Below are 24,277 nucleotides of genomic sequence, written 5' to 3' on the forward strand. Positions count from 1 at the left end.
CAGACACACACCTGTGTCTACAACTTGTCAATGGAGAGACTGAACCGTTCTCATGCTGGGACCTACTACTGTCCTGTCGCTGCATGTGGACACATTGTGTTTGGAGACGGGACCAAGCTGGAGTTTAACGGTGAGTCGCTACCAGACTCATTTAATGAATAGTGACAGTTACGTATTTTACCAAACATTTGGTAAAATACATATATGAGCAAAATACAGTAACCCAGTTGGTCCTGTCTGAATGTCCCCACTGACGGTGACCCAATAAGGCTTCACCACCAGTGGAAGGTGGAGGTGTGAACCAAGACTAAATAGATTTTTTTTATTGATGATTATTATTGTAATTGTTATTAGTGATGATAGCGATAATCATAGTAATGACTTTAACTTACTGTTATTATAAATAATAACATATTAAGTATTAGTACAACTTTTCTTCTTTTTTTTTCTCCAAGATTATATTATTATTACTATAATTATTATTATATCGGTAAGATGATTTTTTATATTAAGATGATTTTAAAAGTGGTCTGATTATTATGATTATAAGATTATTATTATTTTTATTATAATTATTAATTAATATTTGTTCTTTTCATATAGAAAACACACACACTGCTTTGTCATTCCGTTCTGTTAACTGTCCTGTATTCACTGTTCTTGTCCTCTTTGTTTTGTTCTGTTCTGTCAATGTCTTGTCTCTTGTCTCGCAAAGTGAAATGAACATTTTAAAAAGAAGAGACAGAATTAGTAGAACTTCTCCTGTTGCAGATGAAGTGAACTGGCTGGTGTGTTTCCTGAGTGGAGCTTTGGGATTCACCATCAGCCTTTTGCTGGCTGTGTTACTGTACAAGATAAACAAGAGAAGATGCTGGAGATGTTCAGGTAACCACTCATCTCTAGCTTGTTAAAAGTGGATTAGGAGACGAAACCACCTCAATTCAACACATACAACACAAGACTAGTTAAGAAGTAAACCCAGGTCAAGAGGTAAAGGCACCTAACAGGACATATGTGAACACAAGAGTATAAGTCTTTGTCTTTGTATGTGTACAAAGTGCGACCTCGGCATTAGGGTTACAGGTACATGCTACCATCTGTTCCTCATTATCCCAGTGATCATTAATATATCATTAAAAAGTCATTCTGTCATTTCAGATCCCCATGCTCCATCCTCCAAAAAAAATGCAAAGGCAAGTTGAGCTGTTGTGTTACTGTTCAAACACTTGTGCACATTGTCTGTCATGGCCAACAACATAACTGACTGTTTCTCATGCACAGGATGAGCAGAATGAAGACGACTCCTGCTACATTGCTCACAGGGAGATACAGATGAACAGATCCAGAGGACAGAGGGATGATACCTGGAGTGAATGTGTGTACTTGAGTGTGAGGCAGTAGAGCTGGACACTTTCTGTTTTTGTCTCCGTGTTTAATCACCACATTATGTCTTTACTGACATCAGAACAGTCCTGTAACTTAGATCTTTACCTCCGTGTGAAACATGTAAATCTTCAGCTTGTTATCATCTAAATAAAACAAGTTCAATTTGATTTGTGTGTGCATGACTCATTTCTACTGTGTCTGTGCATTCAAAGTAGTGCAGGTAACAGTGGACGACGTGCATCCTGCTGAAGCATGAGCTTTCTCATGAAGCAGAGCTTTCATTATTCACAGACCACAGCTATCTGTTGGAAACATGGTTACCACATGTCACATACAAGCAGTTTTTTGTAATTTACTTGGGGCCAGAAGTGTTAACACAACCTTGTGTACCTACCAAAAATTGTATCTACTAAAGGGGCAGAGTCATTTTATACCATCTTCACCTTTCTGAAGTGAGGACGTTAGGGGCCTCAGGGATCTCAGAGATGCATATCTCAAAGCCTCAATATAGGTGTGCAGTGCTAAAAGCTACGACAAAAAAACAAAAACAGATCATGCTCAAAAGTCCCCTCTGATCTATATCTTCCTCTAACCGAAGGATAAGTTTCTCCCCTTCTCATTGTTGGCTTTTGCTCTGACTCTCTGTGGTGTATAAGGTGAGAGCACTGTGACTGAGAGCAGGTTTACGCTGTTATCTTTACAACAAATGCTGTGTGCAACGAAAGGAAACACAAAGCCCTAACAGAGCAAACTGAAAGAGTTTGCAATGAAATGTAATAATCAGAGGAGAAAGTATGGACAACAGCACAGAAAAGATGATTCCTCTGTTGTGTAGCTATCAGTGAATATCGAGCACATCATACGTAACACGACGTAAAAAGATGAAACAGACAAGAGAGGGAGAACAACCAGACTGTATTTGTTCTATACGTTTGCAAATAACCCAATTTATGTTACTGCTAATACTGTTATTTTATTTTTATACGACTGATTACTATTATGTAGTATGACCCGCGACAGGAGCTTTTTTGCATCATTGCAACAACATTCATATAAGCACTTCTGGTTTGGTAATTTGTCCTTTTCTTTTTTTTTTTTAAGTACAGCGTTTATTTCGGTTGCTGTAATGCTTTATACTGAGCTGAATTACAAAGCTTTTATTTTGAAAAGTTGACGAAATAACCAGGAAAGTAAATAATTCAAACTTATGAATCAATCACACAGGTGACAATAATACAGCAAATTCAAACTACTATTCACACTGACTGTAAAATTGGAAACACAATCTGCTTGATCATGGATGCACAACAGCTTCATTGCATCACAAGCGAACAGCTCACTCTAAACACACATGTTTAGAACTTGCACTGCACTAGTGTACGATATGTGCACATGAAAGGCCAAAGAGAATTCTACGTAGGTGGATAATTCAACTTTCTGTCACAAGGTGTAAGAGGCAACAAGAGAAAAGTTCTCAGACCCTCTCGTTTTTTTTGTGTCTCTGCGGTTTGAAACAGGATGTCCCCAGATCAGTAGCTTGAGGTTGGTTTGTTCACTGCACCGCGAGGGAGGGTTAACAATCTGTAATCCATTTAAAGGCAAATTCCACCAACTTTACAAATCTTATCAAACGTCAGTTTTTCTGCATCATGTGCATGCAGAATGTCTCCTCCACCCTGATGATGTCACCTGGGTCTTCTCATGTTTGGTTTCTCCAGTGGGTTTGAAGAAGTGATCAACTCACATTGGTCGCTGTGAAGCAGCGTGGCGTCACGTGGCTGAAACAGAGAACAGGGACGACCACCTGAGGAGCCTCATGCACGATGCTGCTTGAAGCTTCTACTTGTGATGTGACTTCATGTGGGGAAGAAATATGTTTATAAAGTCTGAATTAAACCGTTTGTTTTCTCTTCTCAAGGAGATGTTGCCTTCACCAATCAGTTGTTGTCACAGATGGAAATAAATAATTGAAAAATGTCAAACTTCTGTGGGGGTTTTTCTTGCCCAACCACTTTGACAGATTGTAATAAATCTTAAAATTTTACCCCTCACCCCACCCTCCCCTTCCAAACATGAAAGAGAACCTGTGGATGCTTCTGTTCTAAAAACTCAAACAGTGTTTAGTTTGTTCAGTCTGGGCTACAGTAAAAACATGGTAGCCTCCGTAGAGAGGCCCTAATCCTGATAGTATTCAAAGTATTTGAATATAAAGGATCCATTCTAGGATAAATAAATAAACTATTAGAACAATTTAGATAAAACACACGAGTGAAAACAAAACGTAAAAATGAGGTTGCAGCTGATTGGCTGTTAAGAGGGTCAGTCTACGTGACACTTTAAACATTTGTCAAGACGTCGGCAGGAAGTGAATCATTCCACTCCACCAAGTTGTGATTTACTTTAATTTGCTCCAATCTAATAAATGTGAAATATCTCCAGATGATGACTGGACAAAGGCCAAAGGTCATGTATAGAATCATATGTGTAGTGTTCATATATAAATAGTTTATGATGTCATAGGATGAGTGACATCATCAAGAAGTCTTAGGTGGAAAAATCATTTATGATCATATGGCAGGAATGTTGTCATCATGATGTCAATATGAAGCCAGAAAATGACGTCATATTTTGTGCTGTAATGTTTTAACTTTTGCAACCAGTAACAGTTAAGTCACATATATATATTCTGAATCTTTTTTTTCATTACGGACTATTTGACTGATTCTCGTAAAATAAAGACGTAAACTTTATTTTAAGTTAAGACTTTTAACTGTCGACCATTTAAATGAAAGTAACTCTAAAAACTGACATCACCATGAAAACTGTTTGGCAAATGGAAACCTTCTTAAAACGTGCAGGGATGAGGAAAGTGGATATTATATAATCAAATCCTGTGTAACATGCATCAAATACATGATGACAGTCCTGTGTATTGTCAGCCTGTTCCCCGCCTCTTTACACTGAGACCACTTGTCTTTGAAACACAGATCAGTGACGAACATTACAGCAGTGCTGTCGCACCATGCGCACGACAATGAACTTCACCCTCCTGTCAGCTATACTCTGTATCCTCAGTAAGTACATCTATTTCTTCTCAATATGTCAACAGCCAACCTTAATGATTTTTAATGATTTCGATCTATTGTGTTGACTTAGTTTTAGTTTCCTTCATCCACTTTGTTGTTAGGCCTCTTTTGCAGTATCTGTCGGACCTAGTGTTTAGACAAAACAGCGGTTAGCCTAAGACTGATAGAGAGACACTCCACAAATTGACTCATTTTATGTAGCCATCTTGACTTTGAAGGCTTATAATACTCCTTTCTCCCCCGATGCATCAGGTGAAATCATAATTAATATTTTTGACATCATCCGTCTCCAGAAAAAACTTCACCCTGCAAGATTTCCCTTAAAACAACCTCTCTACCCAAACGGGAAAATGTCAGAATCTTGTTTGTTTCAGGTTGGATCTCTGTCTCACGTTGTGAATTTCATGTTATGGAGGTCCAGACCGGTGAAGAGGTCACGCTGCTGTGTACCAACTACACCAGTTCCCCCTCTCACATATCATGGTTCAGATTGGAGAACGGATCCAACACCAGTCTCATCTCCTCCATGCTCTCCCATGACACAGTTGCATTGTACTTCGATGGGTTTGAAAGAGAAAAGTTCAACATGACGTCCAACGTCAGTAACGTCTTTCTCCAAATCAAACAAGTGGATTTATCTGACTCTGGACTCTATATATGTGGCTATAAGGTCGGCACCAACAGAAAATTCCCAGCAGTTTATAGTGCAACGTATTTAAAGGTTAAAGGTAAGATTGCTGCAGAGTTTTGTCTGTGTTTTTTTATAGGGGAAATAGATTTTATGCCGTCTTGAAATAAGAGCTGGTCTGAACTAAACTACTACTAAGTTCTTGCAAAAAGAAGCCAAAGCATCTTGATCGCCGCCTAGTGGCTGGCTGCCATATAGGTCGTAAACTTTGATTCCTCCGTGTTAGTGGATGGGACATGGAGCAAACTGAAAAGTTAAAATACACATCAAATTATATTTTCCTGTTTTTATACAACGTTAGTAGTTGATAAGAAAATTATTACATGTTAAGATCTAAAAAAATTTAATCTCTGCTGAAGACTTTGTGATGGTGATGGCATTTGTCTGCACAATAGGTTTTGGAGACGGGACCAAGCTGGAGTTTGATGGTGAGTCTCACGTGATGAATAGTGATCATTACTCCTTAGGTTCAAGTGTTTTGTTATTTGTTATTTGATGCTGTAAAAACAAGGTCAAACGTAGAAGTGGAGCCACGTCCATATTTATACAGTCTTTACAACGCTCAAAAGTGTATCTTTCTTGTAGAAAGGTCTGATGATCAAGCAAATCTGACCATCGAGATCCTCATGGGCGGACTGATTATCATCCTCATTATAATCATCATCGCTCTGGTTCTTAAAATCTGGAAACTTCTTACAGGTATTTATGTGTTTTTATTCCAACTTGGTCAATACAAAGCTCCCTGAGTCCTGACCAGATGTGTTGTCTCTGTCATTTAGCACATAAAGAGGCACAGGATCCACAAGACAGTAAGGTAATCAAACTTGAACCATAGATTAACATTGATCCAAGTCTTTCAGTCATCAAGTAGTGGTTTCATGTAATGCCACACAGACAGCTCAGGGTGATATAAGCCATTGAATACTTCCATTTACAGAATGTGGGCTCTGATGACCTGAACTACGAAGGACTGAGTTTCCTTCCAAGAGCAGAGCAGAGCAGAAGGCCTGCTAGAGAGGGAGAGCCGGAGCCTAATGTTGTCTACGCCACCACCATGCACTCAAGAAACCACCGGAACTGAAGCTCAGAGAGGAACTGAGGCGTTGTCATCAGTCTGCTTTTGGGCTTTTGTGCTGCTTGTGTATGGAGCAGTTGCTATCACTGTAACAAGATGTTGTGAAAAAATAATTGTGATATTTGTGCCACAATTTTAAATCTTACTTAAAGTGAAGTCTTTATCTTCTCATTGTACATGTGTATCTTGATGCAAAGTAAAACGGCAAAAGGCTGGAAAAGGTGTTGATGACTATCAAGAGTTTTGGTTTTATCACGACCTCCGGGGGATGTCCGGAGAATGGGGACCGGATTTTCTGCAGTGTTTGCCTTTCATACATGAACAAAACAGCAGAAGATTTTCCGCTCATATTGTATATCAAGCAGTATCGTTGTAATCATAATCCACAACCACTATTTAATATCAGGGTCCCCCTTTACGATCATGATCCATCACCAAGATCAGATGCCACCATGACACACATTTTCAATTAAATGAAATTTTATTTTGATAGCCCCAAATCATAATATATATTATCTCAAGGCGCTTTACATAAAAGGTCAATCCATCGTCCTGATCCTCCACCACTGTCAGGATACACCACCCCAATCCACAGGTCATTTTATAGTGAGATCAAGGTGGATGTCTGGTGGAACAATACTTGTTTGACAGGAAACCACAAAGATGTCAAGGGTTTGGGCCAAAGGTTGACCCTGACTAGTTCACTGTTCAGAGTCGTTTCAGAAACACATCAGCTGCTGCGTCTATATTGCTGCCATTTGCTTCCGCCCCTCCACCACCCCAGCATCCACCTGTAGGCTCCCAAGGGGATTATGAGTGTTTGTTCATCACTTGCATCATATCTATGTAATCATATCTGGGGGAGTGATTAAGTCGGAGCCTATAGACCTCAAACAATGACCTGATCTACTGCTGCAATAAACATTTGAACACAAGTTGTGTGACAGAACTTCATTTAATCCCCTGCGTGTCTAAGACATTGCACATCTGCCACAACTACAGGAAGACTGGCCTTCGACTTGATGCACCATAACCACAAACAACAATGCCTTGGTGTTTCCATGCAGTGACATCAATGGCCCCACCACAGCAGCGTTCTAATTCAGTGAGTTTAGCTTAACTTCTGATCTTAAATTGGCTTAATTTACCTTCCACATGAGTCTTAGCAGTTTAGGTTTTCATAGGATCGCCACATAGGGATTTTGTTTTCGATGGAAAGATTTGAAATGATGGAACCAACGTGCAGACTAGATTAAATACCAAATATGATTCTGTTGAGTTTCAGTCACATGTGTCGCCTAGAAACTGCTGCTGGAATGGTTCAGCTGTCTAAGTTCACAAACCTCATCAGAACATTAATTATTCAACGTAAAAATACAATAAAAAATGTTTACTCCTAACTTAGATGTCAAGCATTAAAAATACTACAGCGCAAACTAGTACTTGATAAGAAAAGTATTACATGTTGACATCTAAAGAAATGTAATCTCTGCTGAAGACTTTGTGATGGTGATAGCATTTGTCTGCAACATAGTTTTTGGAGACGGGACCAAGCTGGAGTTTGATGGTGAGTCTCACGTGATGAATAGTGATCATTACTCCTTAGGTTAAAAGTGTGTGACGTCTCCTGTCCTCTGGCTCTCTGCAGATGAGGTGGACTGGCTGGTGGTTTTCTTGAGTGTGACTTCAGCATTCCCCACCCTGCTGAGTGTTCTACTGGCTTTCTCATTATGCATGATGAGGGTTACAGGTAAATGCTACTATCTGTTAGTAAGTAAGTAAGTAAGTAAGTTTTATTTATAGAGCACATTTAAATACAGCATAAACTGACCAAAGTCCTGTACAATGACAATAAAAGGCAAATAATACAATATAACAATACGGTGCTATACAATGACAATAAAAGGCAAATAATACAATATAACAATACAAATTGACCATAAGTCCTAAAATCCAATACAAAGTGCAATAACATTCAATAACAGTTAGGGGGAAAGGAAGGCCAGGGAGTAAAAGTGGGTTTTTAGCCTAGACTTGAAGGCAGAAATGGAGGGGGCGGATCTAATGTCCTGAGGGAGCAGGTTCCACAGACGTGGAGCGGCCCTGTCACCTTTCCGCTTGAGCCGTGAGCGTGGCACGTGCAGAAAACCTTTGCCAGAGGATCTGAGGGACCTTTGGACTGACTGGGGCTGTACAAGGTCAGTGATGTAGGCTGGGGCCAGCCCATTGAGTGCCTTAAAAACAAATAATAAAACTTTAAACTGTATCCTAAAATGAATGGGGAGCCAGTGCAAGGAGGCCAGAATGGGGGTGATGTGCTCACGCCTCTTGGTGCCAGTTAAAAGACGTGCAGCTGCATTTTGAACCAGCTGTAGACGTCTGAGTGAGGATTAGGGGAGGCCGAGGTAGAGGGAATTGCAATAATCCAGCCGTGATGTAATAAAGGCATGAATTACTATCTCCAGGTCTTTATGAGATAGGAAGGTTTTGAGGCGGGAGATCACTCTAAGTTGGTAGAAACTAGTTTTGACCACATTACTAATCTGTTTGTCAAGACAGAGTTCAGAGTCAAGGAGGACACCCAGGTTTCTGGCGTAGGGTGTGACAAATGGAGTGAGGTAACCTAAATTATTTAGAGCAGTGCATCTTACATTGGGGGGGGGGGCAAAAATGATGACTTCTGTCTTGTCACCATTAAACTGGAGGAAGTTGTTGGCCATCCAGTTTCTGATGTCTTCAAGACAGGCCAGGAGAGATTGGATGGAGTCCCTAGATTTTAATGGCAGGTACAGCTGTGAATCATCTGCATAGAGATGAAAAGAGATGTTATGCTTTCTGATAATGTCACCCAGTGGGAGCATATACAGGCTGAATAGCATGGGACCCAGTATGGACCCCTGAGGGACCCCATAAGAGGCAGGGGCAGATGATGAAGAGAACTGGCCTATAGAGACAGAGAAAGTCCTGTGTTTAAGGTAAGAGCTGAACCAAAGTAATGCAGTCTCCCTGATACCCACCTGCTGGTCCAGGCGGGTGAGGAGGATGTTGTGATCTACAGTGTCGAAAGCAGCACTAAGGTCAAGTAATATCAAGATGGCATTATCACCAGAATCCAAAGTGAGGAGCAGATCATTAGTTACTTTAAGCAGGGCAGTTTCTGTGCTGTGAAGGGATCTAAAACCTGATTGAAAGGGTTCTAGTATGTGGTGGGTGGTCAGAAAGGGAGTCAACTGTGACAAAACAGCTTTCTCTAAAACTTTAGAAAGAAAAGGAAGCTTAGAGATGGGGCGGTAATTTTTTAGGCATTCAGCATCAAGGTTGTGTTTTTTAAGCAAGGGTTAAAACATGTAGGGACAGTGCCGGATGTGAGGCATGAGTTTAGAATTACCTGAATAGAGGGGCCAACTGCATCAAAAACATCCTTTATGATAGAAGAGGGAATGGCATCATGGGGGGATGCAGTGGGATTCATGTGCAATACTAAATCCTGCAGTTCAATGAGAGAAATGGGCTGAAATTGGTTAAAAATAGCTGGTGCACCAGAATAATCTGGTGGAGAGGGTGATGAGGAGGGGGTAAACAATGATCTAATGTTCTCTATTTTATTGGTGAAAAACTTAAGGAATTTCTCGCAGGTATCAGTAGATACATCAGCAACTGGGGAGTTAAGAGGGTTGATAAAATAATTAATAGTGCTAAATAAAATGTTGGGTCTATTAGAGTGTTTGCTAATCAGACCAGAGAGGTGATTTGACCTGGCTTTTTTTGCTGCTGCCTGGAAGGAAGCTAGTGCAGTTTTAAAAATTTCAAAGGAGACAGTTAGGTGATCCTTTTTCCATTTCCTTTCGGCTTTACGGCAGGCCTGTCTGAGAGAGCGGGTGGCCTCATCCAACCAACATTGAGATTTTTGCTTGGGGCGGCTATATGTAAGAGGAGCTACAGAGTCAAGTATGGAAGAGCAAGAAGAGTGGAAAAGGCTGACTAAATCATCCGGGCTAGAAGAGGATGATGCCGCTGTTGCAATGGTAGATGCAACAGTTTTACTAAGAAAGCTATCAGAAAACTGGGCTGCAGTAAGAGAGTTTATGTGGCGAGAGTAACGACCTTGAGCTCTGGCAGTTCGCAATGGATTGGAGAGGGTAACATCAAACATAATAGGCTTATGGTCAGAGAAAGTGGCATCCTCAATCACAATATTATCTACAGAAAAGCCATAAGATAAAATAAGATCAAGTGTATGTCCCAAAATATGAGTAGCTTTATTTATATGTTGAGTAAGACCAAAGGCATCTATTACACCACGGAATTCGTTAACCATGGGTCTGTCTGGACAGCAGACGTGGATATTAAAGTCACCAAGTATGAGAAGACGATCATGCAATGAGACAAAAAGGGAGAGAAAGTCAGAGAATTCTGTTATAAAGTCTTTGTCAGGCTTAGGGGGCCTATAGATGAGTACACAAACCAGTGGGGACATAGCAGATTCTACAATTACGCATTGCAGTTCGAAAGTGGAGAAACTCCCTACAGAGAGTATCCGTAATTTAAAATTATTTTTGAAGACGAGAGCTACTCCACCTCCTCTTCCAGCGCACCTCGGTGTGCTAATGAACGAGCAGTTAATAGGGCAAAGTTCGCCGAAGACAGAAGACTGGCCAACTCCAGCGCTGATCCAAGTCTCGGTTAAAAACAGGAAGTCCAGATTGTGATGAGAGAAGAAGTCATTTAAAACAAAAGTTTTGTTAGACACAGACCTGCAGTTGACCAAGGCGATTTTTGTCGTGGAATGAATCGCAGCCTGGGGGCAACGGGAGTAATCCAAAGGGCGGATGTTCAGGGAGTTCACTCCACCGCTACGGATCCGCAGTCTCAGACGAGCAGAGCTGACAGGTGTTTGGGGTCGATGCGGAGTGATGGATACATGGCAGGAGTACCTCGGATCCCACGAAAGACGAGCCAGGAAGAGATCTTTCCGTCCTAGATGGGCTGCAGAGAGATGTAGCAGAGTCTGACGATCATAGGTCCAGTTAGCGGCAACAGAGCAGTGCCCGCATAGCATAAGTGCCAGCATAAACAAACAAAGAACAACTTGAACAGCTACGAGCTGACGGAGCTGACGGCAGGCCGACAAACACACTGGCGCCATCTTGCTCCACAGGGATGTCCCCTTCACGCCACACTTCTCTGTTCCTCATGATCCCAGTGATCATTATATGACATTAAAAAGTCTGTCTGTCTTTTCAGATCCCCATGCTCCATCCTCCAGAATGAATGCAAAGGTAAAGATGAGCTGTTGTGTTACTGATCAAACACTTGTGCACATTGTCTGTCATGGCCAACAACATGACTGACTGTTTCTTCTGAGCTTCATTATTCACAGACCACAGCTATCTGTTGGAAACATGGTGACCACGTCACATACAAGCAGTTTTTTATAATTTACTTGTGGCCAGAAATGTAAAAACAACCTCACATTTCTTTAGTAAGGTTTGTGTGACTAACTATCATCGTATGTACCAACCAATATGTTTTGTGCTAAAGGGGTGAGGTCATTTGTTACAGGCTTACACATAGACTGTATATAAAGTCTGGTCAGGAACATACATGTATGTATATACATTCACTAAATATAACTTTTGAATAACAACCCTTTGGTGGGATTTATATCGAGAGTCATCAGCTCCCCATCAACAACAATTCCAGAGGTGACACTTATCTCATTGATCCATTAATGGACATTCAAACTTCCTTTTACTGTTTAAATTTTCTATTCAGACCAATATCCTATTTCGTCTCTATGTGTGTTTTGGACCCAGGGTTACCAAGATGCAGACGACCTCCATTATGTTGCTTTGAATATTAACTTCCCCAACAGGTCAAGACGACAGAGGGACAACAGAAGGTCTGAATGTGTGTACTCAGCCATAAAGCAGTGAAAGTGTGCAGTGCAGGAAACCAGAAATGATGTTGTTGCACTTGTGGGCTTTTTATACTAATACTGTTGCGTCCATAGTAAACCTGCCTGTTTGGAATGGACTGTTTTCTTGTCCTGTGTTAACGCCCCAATGCTACTTCGAATTTCTTCCTTGTAATTAGTGAGTCCTCCTCAAACACCATCCTACCTGGTTTATCTGCACAAAGATTTTATACTTTCATACTGGTGGGCCTTGATGCCAGTGTGCTCTCTTCAAAGTGCCATTCCAGTTCTCTTAAACATATTGCAATGGCAGCATCATACATTCAGATTTTAATAAACTTAATTTTAATGGAGCACAGCTTCAGCAGAGCAAGAAGACAAACAGACGGTGACGGGAGTGAATGCGTCTACACCAGTGTAAAGAAGTAGAGCTGAACATCTTACACTTCCATACATGCTGAATGTAAATTTTCTCTTTGCAAAACTAATTTAAGATTTTAAATCAGACGAATTGATTTGATGTTGTCAGTTGCCATAATTAACCCCTCCCACTAAATACAAAAAATACTTCTTGAACTTAACCCCAAGTTGTTTAACAATTTTGTACGTGACATGTGAGGATCTGTATTTAGCCTCTGTGTGGTCAAAAGACCGTCTGCTCTCTTTGACTGAGCGCTTTCAAACAGGAAGTCTCTGCAGTGTCCTCACTACACCCCAGCAGACTACTCCAAGTGAACGGCAATAAAATGAACAGAAATTGACAGAAAACAAAATCACCAATACTTTCATAAAGCAGGGTTGCTGTTACTACTATGTTAAAATTGTTACCTCCATTAATTTAACTGTTGACTTCAGACTTTTTGATACCAGGTGGTCCCTGTTGTAACCTCAGGTTCACAGCAAAGGCCCTCATAACCATTCCACATTCCCAGCTGCAGCACCAAAGGGGACCAGGTCTTTTCTGTTCGAGCCCCCCCCTCTTTGTCTGAAGGATCTCCAGCGGAAGGTTGTTCCAAACTCCTTATCCTCTTAAGAGATATATTTAATAGATGTGCTGTGTTAGTCCCTGGGGTCTGAATTCACCTGTAACTTTTATATATATGTTCTAATCTCTCGACAATCTTTCCAAATGTTTGTTATGAATTTATGTTTGACTTGCTATATGAATAATTTAATACAATTGTAGTAGTAGTAGTATAATGTACTCTAACTGCTTCAGATGTCTCTCACCATGTGATTCTTTTTAAAGAACAAAGATTCACATCAAAGGAAGCAGTGATCATGTGATCAGTGTGGCCCTGCTGGCCAATCAACACAAGTCTTTACTCTTAAGAGAGGAGAAAGTGTCGGACTGTTTGTCATTCAACACGACGATTTCAACATGAAGACATCTCCGAAGTTCGTTCTCTACCTCACATGTTTCTTCTTGGGGGAACTGGGTGAGTTGTGTGTTTTTTAACTATTCAGTCAGTTCTGATAATGATTACGATTTCATTTCGGTCACATAGCATTAACAGATATTTTGCTTTTCTCCTTTTTCTCTTCAGTTCACATGCATCATTTTATCTTGTCTCATCAAGACGGTGGATTTATATCAGCGAATGTTGGAGACAACTTGACTTTGCAGTGTTTCTATGAAGAGAGAAACGATAAGATGTATTGGTACAAACAAACACCAGGACAGAAACCTCAAATCATCTCAGTGACGTACAAATCCACTACAAGTGCAGTGTTATTGAATCAATCAATTCAAGTTTGTCCTTGAATGAATTCAAGGACAATCAACGCTTCACTGTGGAAACTATTGGCAATACTAATGATGTTGCGAGCAGTGGCGGTTCGTCATACAGGGCGCTGGGGCGCCGCCCACCCTACAATTTTGAGATGAAAAAAAAAAAAAAAAAAAAAAAATGACATGTCAAAAAACATTATATATCAAATAATTGAATAAGAAATGTACTGTTTTAAAGCGTTAAATGTGTGCCGGAGACCGTAAGCCCCTGTCAAAAACCACTTAATATATTATATTTGGTAATATATTTGCCATTCGTTATCACTGAGAGAGAAGCCACTCCTCCCTGTGGGCGCCGGGCAAGTGGAAGTCTATGGAAGCCAACAAAAGGGGCAGGAACATTTGAGCAAGGACAGCTTCTCAATGGCGGATGACAGTTCGAGCCATGGGCGCACTTCACTTGCGCCTACAGCCAATGAAAGGGTTTCTTATACATCATGCTGACAGGACTGTCCAATCAGAGACCTTATCACTGATCTACAGGAGCTGCATAGTTAGCAGATACTTTTAATCTGCACGGAGGTGCAGCTCCGGTCCCGGAGCACTGAGTGAGACAGGTAGAGGACAGACAGTGGACAGATAGAATCATTGTTGTTTACTGTGTCGTGTGTGTAGTTTTATTGATCAGTAATAATCAGCTGAAATTTTTACCCACATGTTAACGTGCATGGGGACGTGCTCCTCCGGGACCGTCCCCGGGGACGTCCCGGTCTCGGTCACCTCCCGGAGCACCGGAGCACCTCCCCGGGGACCGGATTTTTCTTATTGATGATTATTATTGTATTTGTTATAAGTGTGGATGATCATAGTAATGATTATAATTTCATTATAAATGATAATTTATTACGTATTAGTACAACTTTTCTTCTTAATTTATTCTCCAAGATAATATTATTATTACTATAATTATTATTATATCGGTGAGATACATTTTTATAATAAGATCATTTTAAAAGTGGTCTGATTATTATGATCATAAGATTATTATTATTTTTATTATAATTATAAATAATATTTGTTATATTCATATAGCAAAAACACACACACACAAACTGCTTCGTCATTCCGTTCTGTTAACTGTCCTGTATTCACTGTTCTTGTCCTCTTTGTTTTATTCTGTCAATGTCTTGTCTACTTAAAGTGAAGTCTTTATCTTCTTATTGTACATGTGTTTCTTGGTGCAAAAGTAAAACGGCAAAAGGCTGGAAAATACGGTGGCCCTGAGAGCTCAACGAACAGCAACTTCAGAAAACACATGCAAGTTGACAAAACACAAGCAAAGTAAGAAAACATCTTCATCAGTTTCCTTCTTCCTCTTGTTCGTCTTCTTCTTCTTCACATCACCGAGCTACAAAACAGGCTCGAGTACGCAACGCGGGCGGCCGGGCTGGCCCGAAGTCGCGAGTCTCAGGGTTGAACAGGTTACAGCACACAACGGAGGGAGACCGGTCGGTCCGACGTCGCGAGTCTCAGGGTCACGGTGATCCCGAACGACAAGAGACAGGCCATACATCTTTGCGTGTGTCTTGTGTAGCTATAAAAAATAATAAAAAGGAGTTTCCTTCTTCCTCTTGTTCTTGTTCTTGTTCTTGTTCTTGTTCTTGTTCCTGTTCTTGTTCTTGTTCTTCTTCTTCTTCTTCTTCTTCTTCTTCTTCTTCTTCTTCACATCACCGAGCTAGAAAACAGGCTCGAGTACGCAACCCGGGCGGCCGTTGGCGGTCCGACGTCGCGAGTCTCAGGGTCACGGGGCGCCCCACCGACAACAGACAAGTCCTACGTCTTTGCGTGTGTCGTGTGCAGCTATAAAAAAAAATAAGAAAAATACGTTTCTTTTTTGTGATCATTACTGCGCAAGAGTCTTCTTCTTCTTCTCCTTCTTCTTCTTCGCATCACCGAGCAAGAACAGGCTCGAGTTCACAGCGCGGGCCGCCGGGCGGGTCCGACGTCGCGAGTCTCAGGGTCAGGGAGACCCCCCGAACGACAAGAGACAGGCCCTACGTTACACCGTCTCCAACGTCGCCACTCTCAGGGTCAGGGAGACCCCGATCGGAGAGACGGCCCCTCAACGTGGGCAGCCGAGCGGGCCCGACGTCGCGACTCTCAGGGTCAGGGAGACCCCGAACGACAAGAGACGGGCCCTACGTAACAAATACATATGCAAGGGCTGTTCGCTTTTCTATTGCCCTTCGTGCGCGTGCGTCTGTGTGTTTGAAGCAGGGTATCACAACAAGCGTTAGCTAAATCGCTACCCAAACGCTCACAGCCAACAGCATGGGGAAGCAGGGACAACACAAGGGTTAAGCATAAAAAATGTATATTTGTAAAAAGTTTGTTTAAAGTTTAATATAAATAGTCCACGTATCTGTAATCACAGCGTGTAATAACTACATTACTAGTTTAAGGGCACAGGACCTGTGACAAATGGGGACCAGGGAGCCCCCTGGAGTGAAGGACCGTGCACCTCCTGCCACCTTTTTAAAGGAGGCAGGATCATTTTCCCCTCCCCTAACCCTAACCCTAACCCAAGGTCGGAGAAGCTCAAGGATGGTACCAATCGATGCGCAGTATCCGAATTAGTGGGGGTAGAGCCTATTTGCAAGTCTCTCCGACCTTCACAAAAAAAGTTATTTCAAGAAAATCTCCGTCAACACATGTGTTGACATTCCCCAAATCAGTCAATTTTACCATTTGCTCGTTCGACCCCTTCCGAAGGTCGGAGAAGCTCAAGGATGGTACCGATCGATGCGCAGTACCCAAATTAGTCCAGACGCAACCACTTTCCAAGTCTCTCCGACCTTCACAAAAAAAGTTATTCAAGAATATCTCCGTCAACACATGTGTTGACGTTCCCAAAATCAGTCAATTTTACCATTTGCTCGTCCGACCCCGTCCGAAGGTCGTACAAGCTCGGATATGGCACCAATCCATCCGTAGGACCCAAATTAGTCCAGACACAACCACTTTCCAAGTCTCTCCGACCTTCACCAAAAAAGTCATTCAAGAATATCTCCTTCTCCTATGTGCTTTTATCCCTTATCCTCTTCCTTCACCTGACTGATACAAACTACAACTCCCAGAATGCATGTCTGTTTAATCATATCAATGGTGAGTTGGTTAAAAGAAGGAAGTTTTCATTGAATCAGAGTGTGAGTCTCTTTGTTGGTCTACGTTCACATAGTTTCTAAAGTGTGGGTTAGGGTTGCAGTTGACCAGTCACAGGGTTCTCACCACAGCAGCCAGAGACAAAGCATTTGGGTTTAAATTGACTTTATTAATCCAAACAGAAACTCACAGACTAACTCAAATTACCGCAGCGCTTTTCAGCTCAGTCTCTGTGTAGCTGTTAATGAGTGTCTCTCCACGCGTATCACATTTTATTTGTCTTATATTCACAAATCCCAGTTTGTCTCACTGATCTTAATAAGAAGCAACTTCCTATGATTTTACTCAACAAAAGTAAAATAAAAACTTTATTAACATTTAATAACGCAAACTCCTTGTCACGGTGCTCAGTCACCGAGGACCGTGACAATGGCCTCCTCCTGGCGTGTGCTGATTGTTGTGGCGGTGGACTGGAAGCAGACTTCGCTGTCGGACTCATCTGACCCGGTTTGGTACTGGTAGGTCATGTCTGCTTCACTGACAGAGGTCAGAGCGGGAAAAAACAATCAAAGCATTTTAAGGACATTTGTTATGGTTTCCTTTATATTTATGATAAGACTGTTTTTATTTACACTTTTGTACCAAGAGACACAACTTCGGTCAATAATGAATCAGTGATCAGATCAATAGTAAAATTTGTACCTGAGCTCAGAGTCAGAGTTAACTTTGTGTCCTCCGTCGTCCCTCACTCTGTCTCCAGCCTCTGAACGCTCAGTCCGTCCCCGTCGTGTTGCTGCTGCGATTCTCCTCGTCATCCCGGTGTGGTGACGTGAGTTCAGAGCTGCCGAACACTGAGGCCGCTGTTCGTCATCACTGGAGTCTCTGAGAAAATAGATTGATCTCAGTCTGACTCAGCTTTTTATTTTATGTTATTTGTTTATTTTATTTTTTAATCTATTTTTTTGATGTATGATCAGCAAAATGTACCCTGACTGACCAACACTGATTGATGACTCAGCAACATTTCACCCTGGGTTAGCTATCAGCAATATTTTAAGTATGATTCATCAATGACAAAATACGATTCAGCATCATTTTAGCCTGAAGTCAATTATATCAAAGTGTGAATAAGCAGTTTTGAATCCAAGGCAACAGTTTTTTTTGTGGCTATATATCAAGATGATGAAATAACACAACATTCATATATTAACATGATGTGAGCCCTCGTGATTACTGTGGGTACTCACTGCTCCTCCTCGCTGTCGTCCTGGAAGGTCAGAGGTCGCATGCAGACAACACACATGTTTCTTAAACTGTGGAAACATGGCCGACAGTAGACGCCTGTAAAACCAAAACAGCAGCTCATAAATACTCAGCAGAGCTGGAGCGACTTGTCCCATAAAAGGTTTGATAAAATATGACACAGAGCTAAAGATTGATCATTTTCTATCTGTAAAGAACTTTATACAAAATAATGAAGAAATTACTTTAAACTCAATCAACAAAAACATAAATTTGAGACTCTGTGTACCACCGATATCGAACTATTGCCTGTATCCTTAAGACCCTTTAATCTTTAATCTGCCAAGGGAAATTCCCCAATTATTTGTCACACTTATGTACATTCACCCAAAGGCTGATGTGAACGTGGATGTGATTTCTTTTCACCCAGTTTCCTTTGGACCCTACTTTCTTTTGCATCTTGTTCTTTAGTAGTGTTATTTTTGCCTTATTAAAGGACGTCTTTCCATATTTTACTGGCTCCTGCATTTGTGTCCTGCTTTTCTCCAATTCCTCACAGAACCAGATTAAAAAGAGTCATTTAGCGTAACTTATATTTCCTCAGACTCTGTTTCAGACTCAGCTCCTCCACAAACACACCACCAGGAGAAATTCCTCTTTCTGTTCCGGTATTAACTCTTCATTTCTTTCTAAAAAAACAACATGTGTTTTTAATTCTAAATCTCTGTCTTTTCTTTTAGAATATTTGGATCTGTTTGTGTTGCGTTCATGTTGTCGTCTCACCTGTACAATGTGCGAAGTGACAGGCGACCATATTGTTGTCCTCGGACTTCACCACCTCTCCACAGGCCAGACATGTGACGGGTGACGACAGACCCAGAAGGTGAGCTGCCCCAGGTAACCTGACACGCACACACACACACACACACACACACAAGCACAATTCTTTGAGACATCAGATGACAGAGATGTTTTGGTTGGGACCTCTGTGCAAATACAGATGGACGACATGACAGCTCCCAAAACTAGAGTAGAATCATCTCTGTCGCCTCCTGGTGTTTGGCTGCAGTATAGTGTCTTAACCAATACAGTTTCCGTGTAGTTACACCTACTAACAATAAGTCTGTCACTCAGCAGCAGTTATTCTGATTGCACAACATGATATTTTATATTATAATATTCAGTTAATAAATTTTAATTGAATCTTTGTGTTGCTCCTGATGTATGTAACTTCAGTCTGGTTGTGTACATTTTTGTACCTGAGCAGGAAGGTTCGTAGTCGAGTCCCTCTTCCACCTTCACCACCTCCTTCCTCCTCTGCCAGGTTTCCGACTGCAGACTTCCTGAGAGCTTCCCCCTCCGCCCTCCTCTGACTGAAGATCTGCTGACGTAGGAACTGTGCCCGCTCCTGATGAACACGTAAAGGAAAACAAAAACAATTACACAACTCACTAGAATCCTAGTAACTTCCTCCTCCAACAATCAGCATAGGTTTTTATTTACAGACTCTGACCAACACTGCTGCTGAGGACACTCTGAGCAAGGCACTGTTCAGCACATTTCTCTGAATGAATTAGTTCTGGTGTTTGTTGTGCAGATTGTTTCAGAAATGTGAAGACAAACTGTTTTTACATGTGTTAGTGTCACAATATTTTACTTCTGTGCTTTATGAGATCACTGGGTTTGTATTTAGATAAATGTAATGAACAAAGAGTGGGTCAAGGTCTGCTGGTCTGATGTGGTTCAGGTCTTATGTGCTTCAGGTCTGATGTGCATTTACATATATGCATGTATATATACTCATACATATATGTGTCTCTGATGTAATCTGCAGCGTGAGGAGACATATTTCCAGTTCCTGTTGTCTGGCAAAGTCCTTCCTGGTTTATGTTCTCACATAATTTTTTCTGCAGTCGATATAATGAAGTGTGTGTGTGTGTGTGTATGTGTGTGTTTGTGGTGTGTGTGTGTGTGGTGTGTGTTTGTGGTGTGTGTTTGTGTGGTGTGTGTGTGTGTGTGTGTGTGTGTGTGTGTGTGTGTGTGTGTGTGTGTGTTTGTGGTGTGTGTGTGTGTGGTGTGTGTTTGTGGTGTGTGTTTGTGTGGTGTGTGTTTGTGTAGTGTGTGTTTGTGTGGTGTGTGTTTGTGTGGTGTGTGTTTGTGTGGTGTGTGTTTGTGTGGTGTGTGTTTGTGTGTTGTGTGTTTGTGTGGTGTGTGTTTGTGTGGTGTGTGTTTGTGTGGTGTGTGTTTGTGGTGTGTGTTTGTGTGGTGTGTGTGTGTACCTGCTCTCTCCCTGGATGATATGAAGCACAGATGAGTCGTCGGCAGCGTTGGACAAAGCCTCCAATCAGAGAGAGGAGCAGAGTCAGGCCCAGCAGGAACCCTGCAGCACAGAGCACAACCAGTGAGACCAGTGAAACCAGCAGAGACATCAGAACGTCTGCTGCTGGTCACACTGAGCAGCTGCAGGTTCGGTACTTTGCTCAAAGGCTCCTGAGCAGACCACAGATTCAGTGATTATCTATTTATGTGTTGTATTTATATCTCTATAGGTTATGGATACAGTGTGTTTTTATCTGTTATTGATAAATCTTTTATTTAATGGTTCAAAACTTGTTTTGTTTAGTGACTATTAAATTTAATTCTTTCAAATCTTTTATTGCACTTTGATTTTTAACTTTTGATTATCTGATGAAATAGATTAAGTTTTATTTTCATTTTGTCAAAAATTCTGTATATAATAATAGTAACAATAATAAAAATACATTTATTTATACAGCACCTTCCATTAAGAGACTTGAAAATAAGTAAAATTATTTCAAAATAAATCCTCAGTGATTCTGAAAGTCAGGGTAAATCCTGAATATATTGCATTAAAATAGTCCAGGTGAGAAAGTATGAAAGCATGAGTAACGTTTTTGGTATCTTCCAGAGTGTGGTACGGTCTTACTCTTTCAAGGTTTCTTAAATGATGAAAGGCAATCTCTGCGACGTTTATGTGTGAATTAAACAAGTCTTCTGAGTCAAGTGTAACGCCCAGGTTCTTCAGTTTTGATTTGTTGTAATGTGCCATATGCACAAGTTTTTCTAAATAAAACACGTTGAAACAGTGTTTGTCTTCGGTCAAAAACGCTCTTGTTCGTGACCTCATGTGACTCAGAGCTTTTGATTTTGATGTTGATTTGTGTTTCAGGAAATTCCTGTAGTCTGCACTGATGTCACTTTCTTACCCAGAGTAAAACACGTGTTGTAGTTTGGCTCTGACGGCTCCACTAGGCACTTTCTGCTGATCACGGTGATGTTTCCTCCTTGCAGGATGTTAAACGAAGCCACTAGGTCTCTGAAGATGTCTGAGGCAAACCCTGATCCATTCACCTGCACTGTCACTGTGACTGGGGCTGACGGGACGGTACAGTAACCAGGGTTACCATCCATTTGACCAACATCAGTCAGATACTTATATGACATTGCGTTTTTAGCTCACCTCGGGCCACCACATCCCCCGTCAGCTGGTGGCCTACCTGATCCAGGATCCAGAACACCAGAAAGTCCAGCGCCACCAGCAGGCTCCCAACAAGGAGATACTTGACGACTGAGACCACGCCCATCAACACCACCCGCCACTCTCCGCTCGACAGGTGCCACGACACTGGACAGAGGGGTTGAAAAGGTCACTTCCTTTCACATCAGTATTTAGGTCCTAGTTTACACACACAAACAAACACACACATGCAGGGGCACTGACGTGGCGTGATGTAGGTCTTGGCCTCTCTGCGTGTGATTGGCAGGACTGACACTCCGCCGCCCGAAGTCACCTGTTGGTCAAACTCCTCAAACTGAGAACTGATGTAGATGTTGTCAAAGTTGAGATCACGGAGATATCTACGTCTGTACTGCACTGCCCTGCACACACAAAAACACACACACACACAGAAGTGTACAGTAATTACAGTGCAGCGCCCACTATCGATACTGTGCACCTGATAAAAGCAGACTGACCTCAGGAACGAGAGGGCGAGCAGGAAGAGGCCACCGTATTTTAATGGCCCGCCGAGTTTCTGAAACACCTGCAGGTCCGAGGAAACCTCGTCCATGATCTCCTGAGACATCTGCTGCAGAGACTTACTGCTGTTGGTGTCCAGGTCAAAGGTCACAGAGGCCGAGATGTTGAATTCAAACTCCTTCTTCATTTTCTCAAATGCTGCAACTATGGCTGGAGAGAGATGGAGGCAGAGTTACGTCAGACAGACAGACAGACAGACAGACAGACAGACAGACAGACAGACAGACAGACAGACAGACAGACAGACAGACAGACAGACAGACAGACAGACAGACAGACAGACAGACAGACAGACAGACAGACAGACAGACAGACAGACAGACAGACAGACAGACAGACAGACAGACAGACAGACAGACAGACAGACAGACAGACAGACAGACAGACAGACAGACAGACAGACAGACAGACAGACAGACAGACAGGCAGACACATCTATTAAAATACAGTGTTTAGAGCTGACAACAGACTTAGCTGAGTCTGTTGGTGTCCTTTGATGTGATGCCTGCAGCCCAGCACACCACAGCAAAGAAGATGGTGCTCGCAACAACAGACTCGTAAAACCTCTGGAGCAACTTATCGCAGAAATTGAAGGAGCTGAGCCTCCTCAGGAAGTAGAGCCGCTCCAGCTTTTTATTTAGTTTCACACCCAGGTACTTGTACGTTTGGTACAATCTCAACACATGCCACTCTGGTGTCGTCAGTAAAATGAATAAAGTAAAAAACAAAAAATAAAGTTTTCTAAAACAGATGAACTCACGAGCTGCAAGACGTCTTTTCAGATGGTTGGCGATGTACGAGGGGATGATGCAGAATAACTCTCCGGCTGAAAGAGAGAACAATGAGTCTTAGATATGAGTGATCAATAAAAACATCAAGCTTATTACTTAAGTGATGTTTGGTCTACGGTAGCCCTGAGGATCAAATATGTCTTGTTTGTGATTGGACAGAAGTCAATTCAGACATATGGAGGCTCTCAACTCTTGACTGCTGTGATTGGTTGGTGGTTTCTTAAACCACCAACAGAGTTGTGATCATGTGAAATATGTTTGTCAGATTGAAATGATGAAGTTAACAGAAATAAAAAAAATATATAAGTCCTTTTCTACAGTGAATGTGTGGAGAGGTAGGTGCTCATTTGAAGTTAGTATGAGGTGATGGTGTCGGTGAACACACCACGGGCGATGTTGCAGAGCGGCATGAAGCCCTCCACAATGTCACACAGGGCTCTGAACCCCCCCAGCTGCTGGGAGCAATCGGCCTGAGCCTCGGTGAACAGTGCCCGGCACTTCCTGTACGGAGCGCCCAGCTTGGCGTTACAGATGTCCCCGATGTCCGTCAGGAAATGGAGGACATTCCTCAGAGTGCGAGCTGTAGGTAAAAGTTCAGATGTGAGCCAACACAGGAACAATCCAGAATCCTGCTTCTTTTTATTTTTATTCCTTTCATATTTCATATTTTCTAATTTGCATTATTTTATCTGGAGAGGACAGAGAGAGTAAGCTGTGAAGGGGGGTAGACGTGTACCCTACGCAGATCTGTATGGCGTAATGTGACGTGCACAAAAATATAATCAGGCCTAGAGGCGACGCAGACCACAAGAGCTGCGCAACTCACACACACCAACGCACAACTATGAATTCTGTGTATGAATACAATATATGAATACTCAGCCCCGTAACTGGGTTACGTGCGTAGCTACAATGTAGCTTTGCTGCTGAAGCATGAATCAGCCTTTAATTCAGTTACTGGTGGTTCAACATCACTTATTATTAATTATTATTATTATTATGATATCTTCTCTAGATTCACAGTGACCCGCTTCAAATGTAAGAGAAGACGGCTGATTTCCTCTTTAATATTTATCAGATTTCAGATTTTTTTAGCAGCTTTTCTCAAACTTCATTTCCCATCAACCCACAGACGAGT

General features: G+C 41.8%; 2 protein-coding genes across 2 annotated transcripts in view; one reads left to right on the forward strand and one right to left on the reverse strand.

Annotated features, from left to right (window-relative positions):
* Nucleotides 1-30: 30 nt before the first annotated feature.
* Nucleotides 31-16,090, forward strand: LOC133013761 (uncharacterized). Its single transcript, XM_061080803.1, has 6 exons — nucleotides 31-130; nucleotides 4,847-5,200; nucleotides 5,746-5,859; nucleotides 7,734-7,802; nucleotides 7,884-8,005; nucleotides 15,974-16,090. The coding sequence occupies exons 1-6, from the start codon at nucleotides 31-33 to the stop codon at nucleotides 16,088-16,090; spliced, it is 876 nt and encodes a 291-aa protein (XP_060936786.1).
* A 1,363-nt stretch (nucleotides 16,091-17,453) lies between these two features.
* Nucleotides 17,454-24,277, reverse strand: part of dcst2 (DC-STAMP domain containing 2) — an 8,115-nt gene continuing 1,291 nt past the window's right edge. The window contains exons 5-15 of the mRNA XM_061080804.1: nucleotides 23,525-23,719; nucleotides 23,109-23,174; nucleotides 22,285-22,498; nucleotides 22,031-22,188; nucleotides 21,770-21,934; nucleotides 21,516-21,683; nucleotides 20,568-20,668; nucleotides 19,548-19,696; nucleotides 19,072-19,190; nucleotides 18,294-18,387; nucleotides 17,454-17,583 (exon numbers count right to left, since the gene is read on the reverse strand). Of these exons, the coding sequence (XP_060936787.1) occupies nucleotides 17,454-17,583; nucleotides 18,294-18,387; nucleotides 19,072-19,190; nucleotides 19,548-19,696; nucleotides 20,568-20,668; nucleotides 21,516-21,683; nucleotides 21,770-21,934; nucleotides 22,031-22,188; nucleotides 22,285-22,498; nucleotides 23,109-23,174; nucleotides 23,525-23,719 (1,559 nt within the window). The remainder of the gene's footprint in view (nucleotides 17,584-18,293; nucleotides 18,388-19,071; nucleotides 19,191-19,547; nucleotides 19,697-20,567; nucleotides 20,669-21,515; nucleotides 21,684-21,769; nucleotides 21,935-22,030; nucleotides 22,189-22,284; nucleotides 22,499-23,108; nucleotides 23,175-23,524; nucleotides 23,720-24,277) is intronic.

Source organism: Limanda limanda, chromosome 11 (genome assembly GCF_963576545.1).
Source record: "Limanda limanda chromosome 11, fLimLim1.1, whole genome shotgun sequence".
NCBI classification, from domain to species: Eukaryota; Metazoa; Chordata; class Actinopteri; order Pleuronectiformes; family Pleuronectidae; genus Limanda; species Limanda limanda.

Excerpts from the sequence above, each read along its gene's own strand:
- LOC133013761 (XM_061080803.1), top strand. The coding sequence starts at position 31 with ATGGAGAGACTGAACCGTTCTCATGCTGGGACCTACTACTGTCCTGTC. Across the intron at positions 5,201-5,745 it reads AACGTATTTAAAGGTTAAAG|AAAGGTCTGATGATCAAGCA; the intron begins GTAAGATTGCTG and ends TCTTTCTTGTAG. Across the intron at positions 7,803-7,883 it reads GACCAAGCTGGAGTTTGATG|ATGAGGTGGACTGGCTGGTG; the intron begins GTGAGTCTCACG and ends GGCTCTCTGCAG.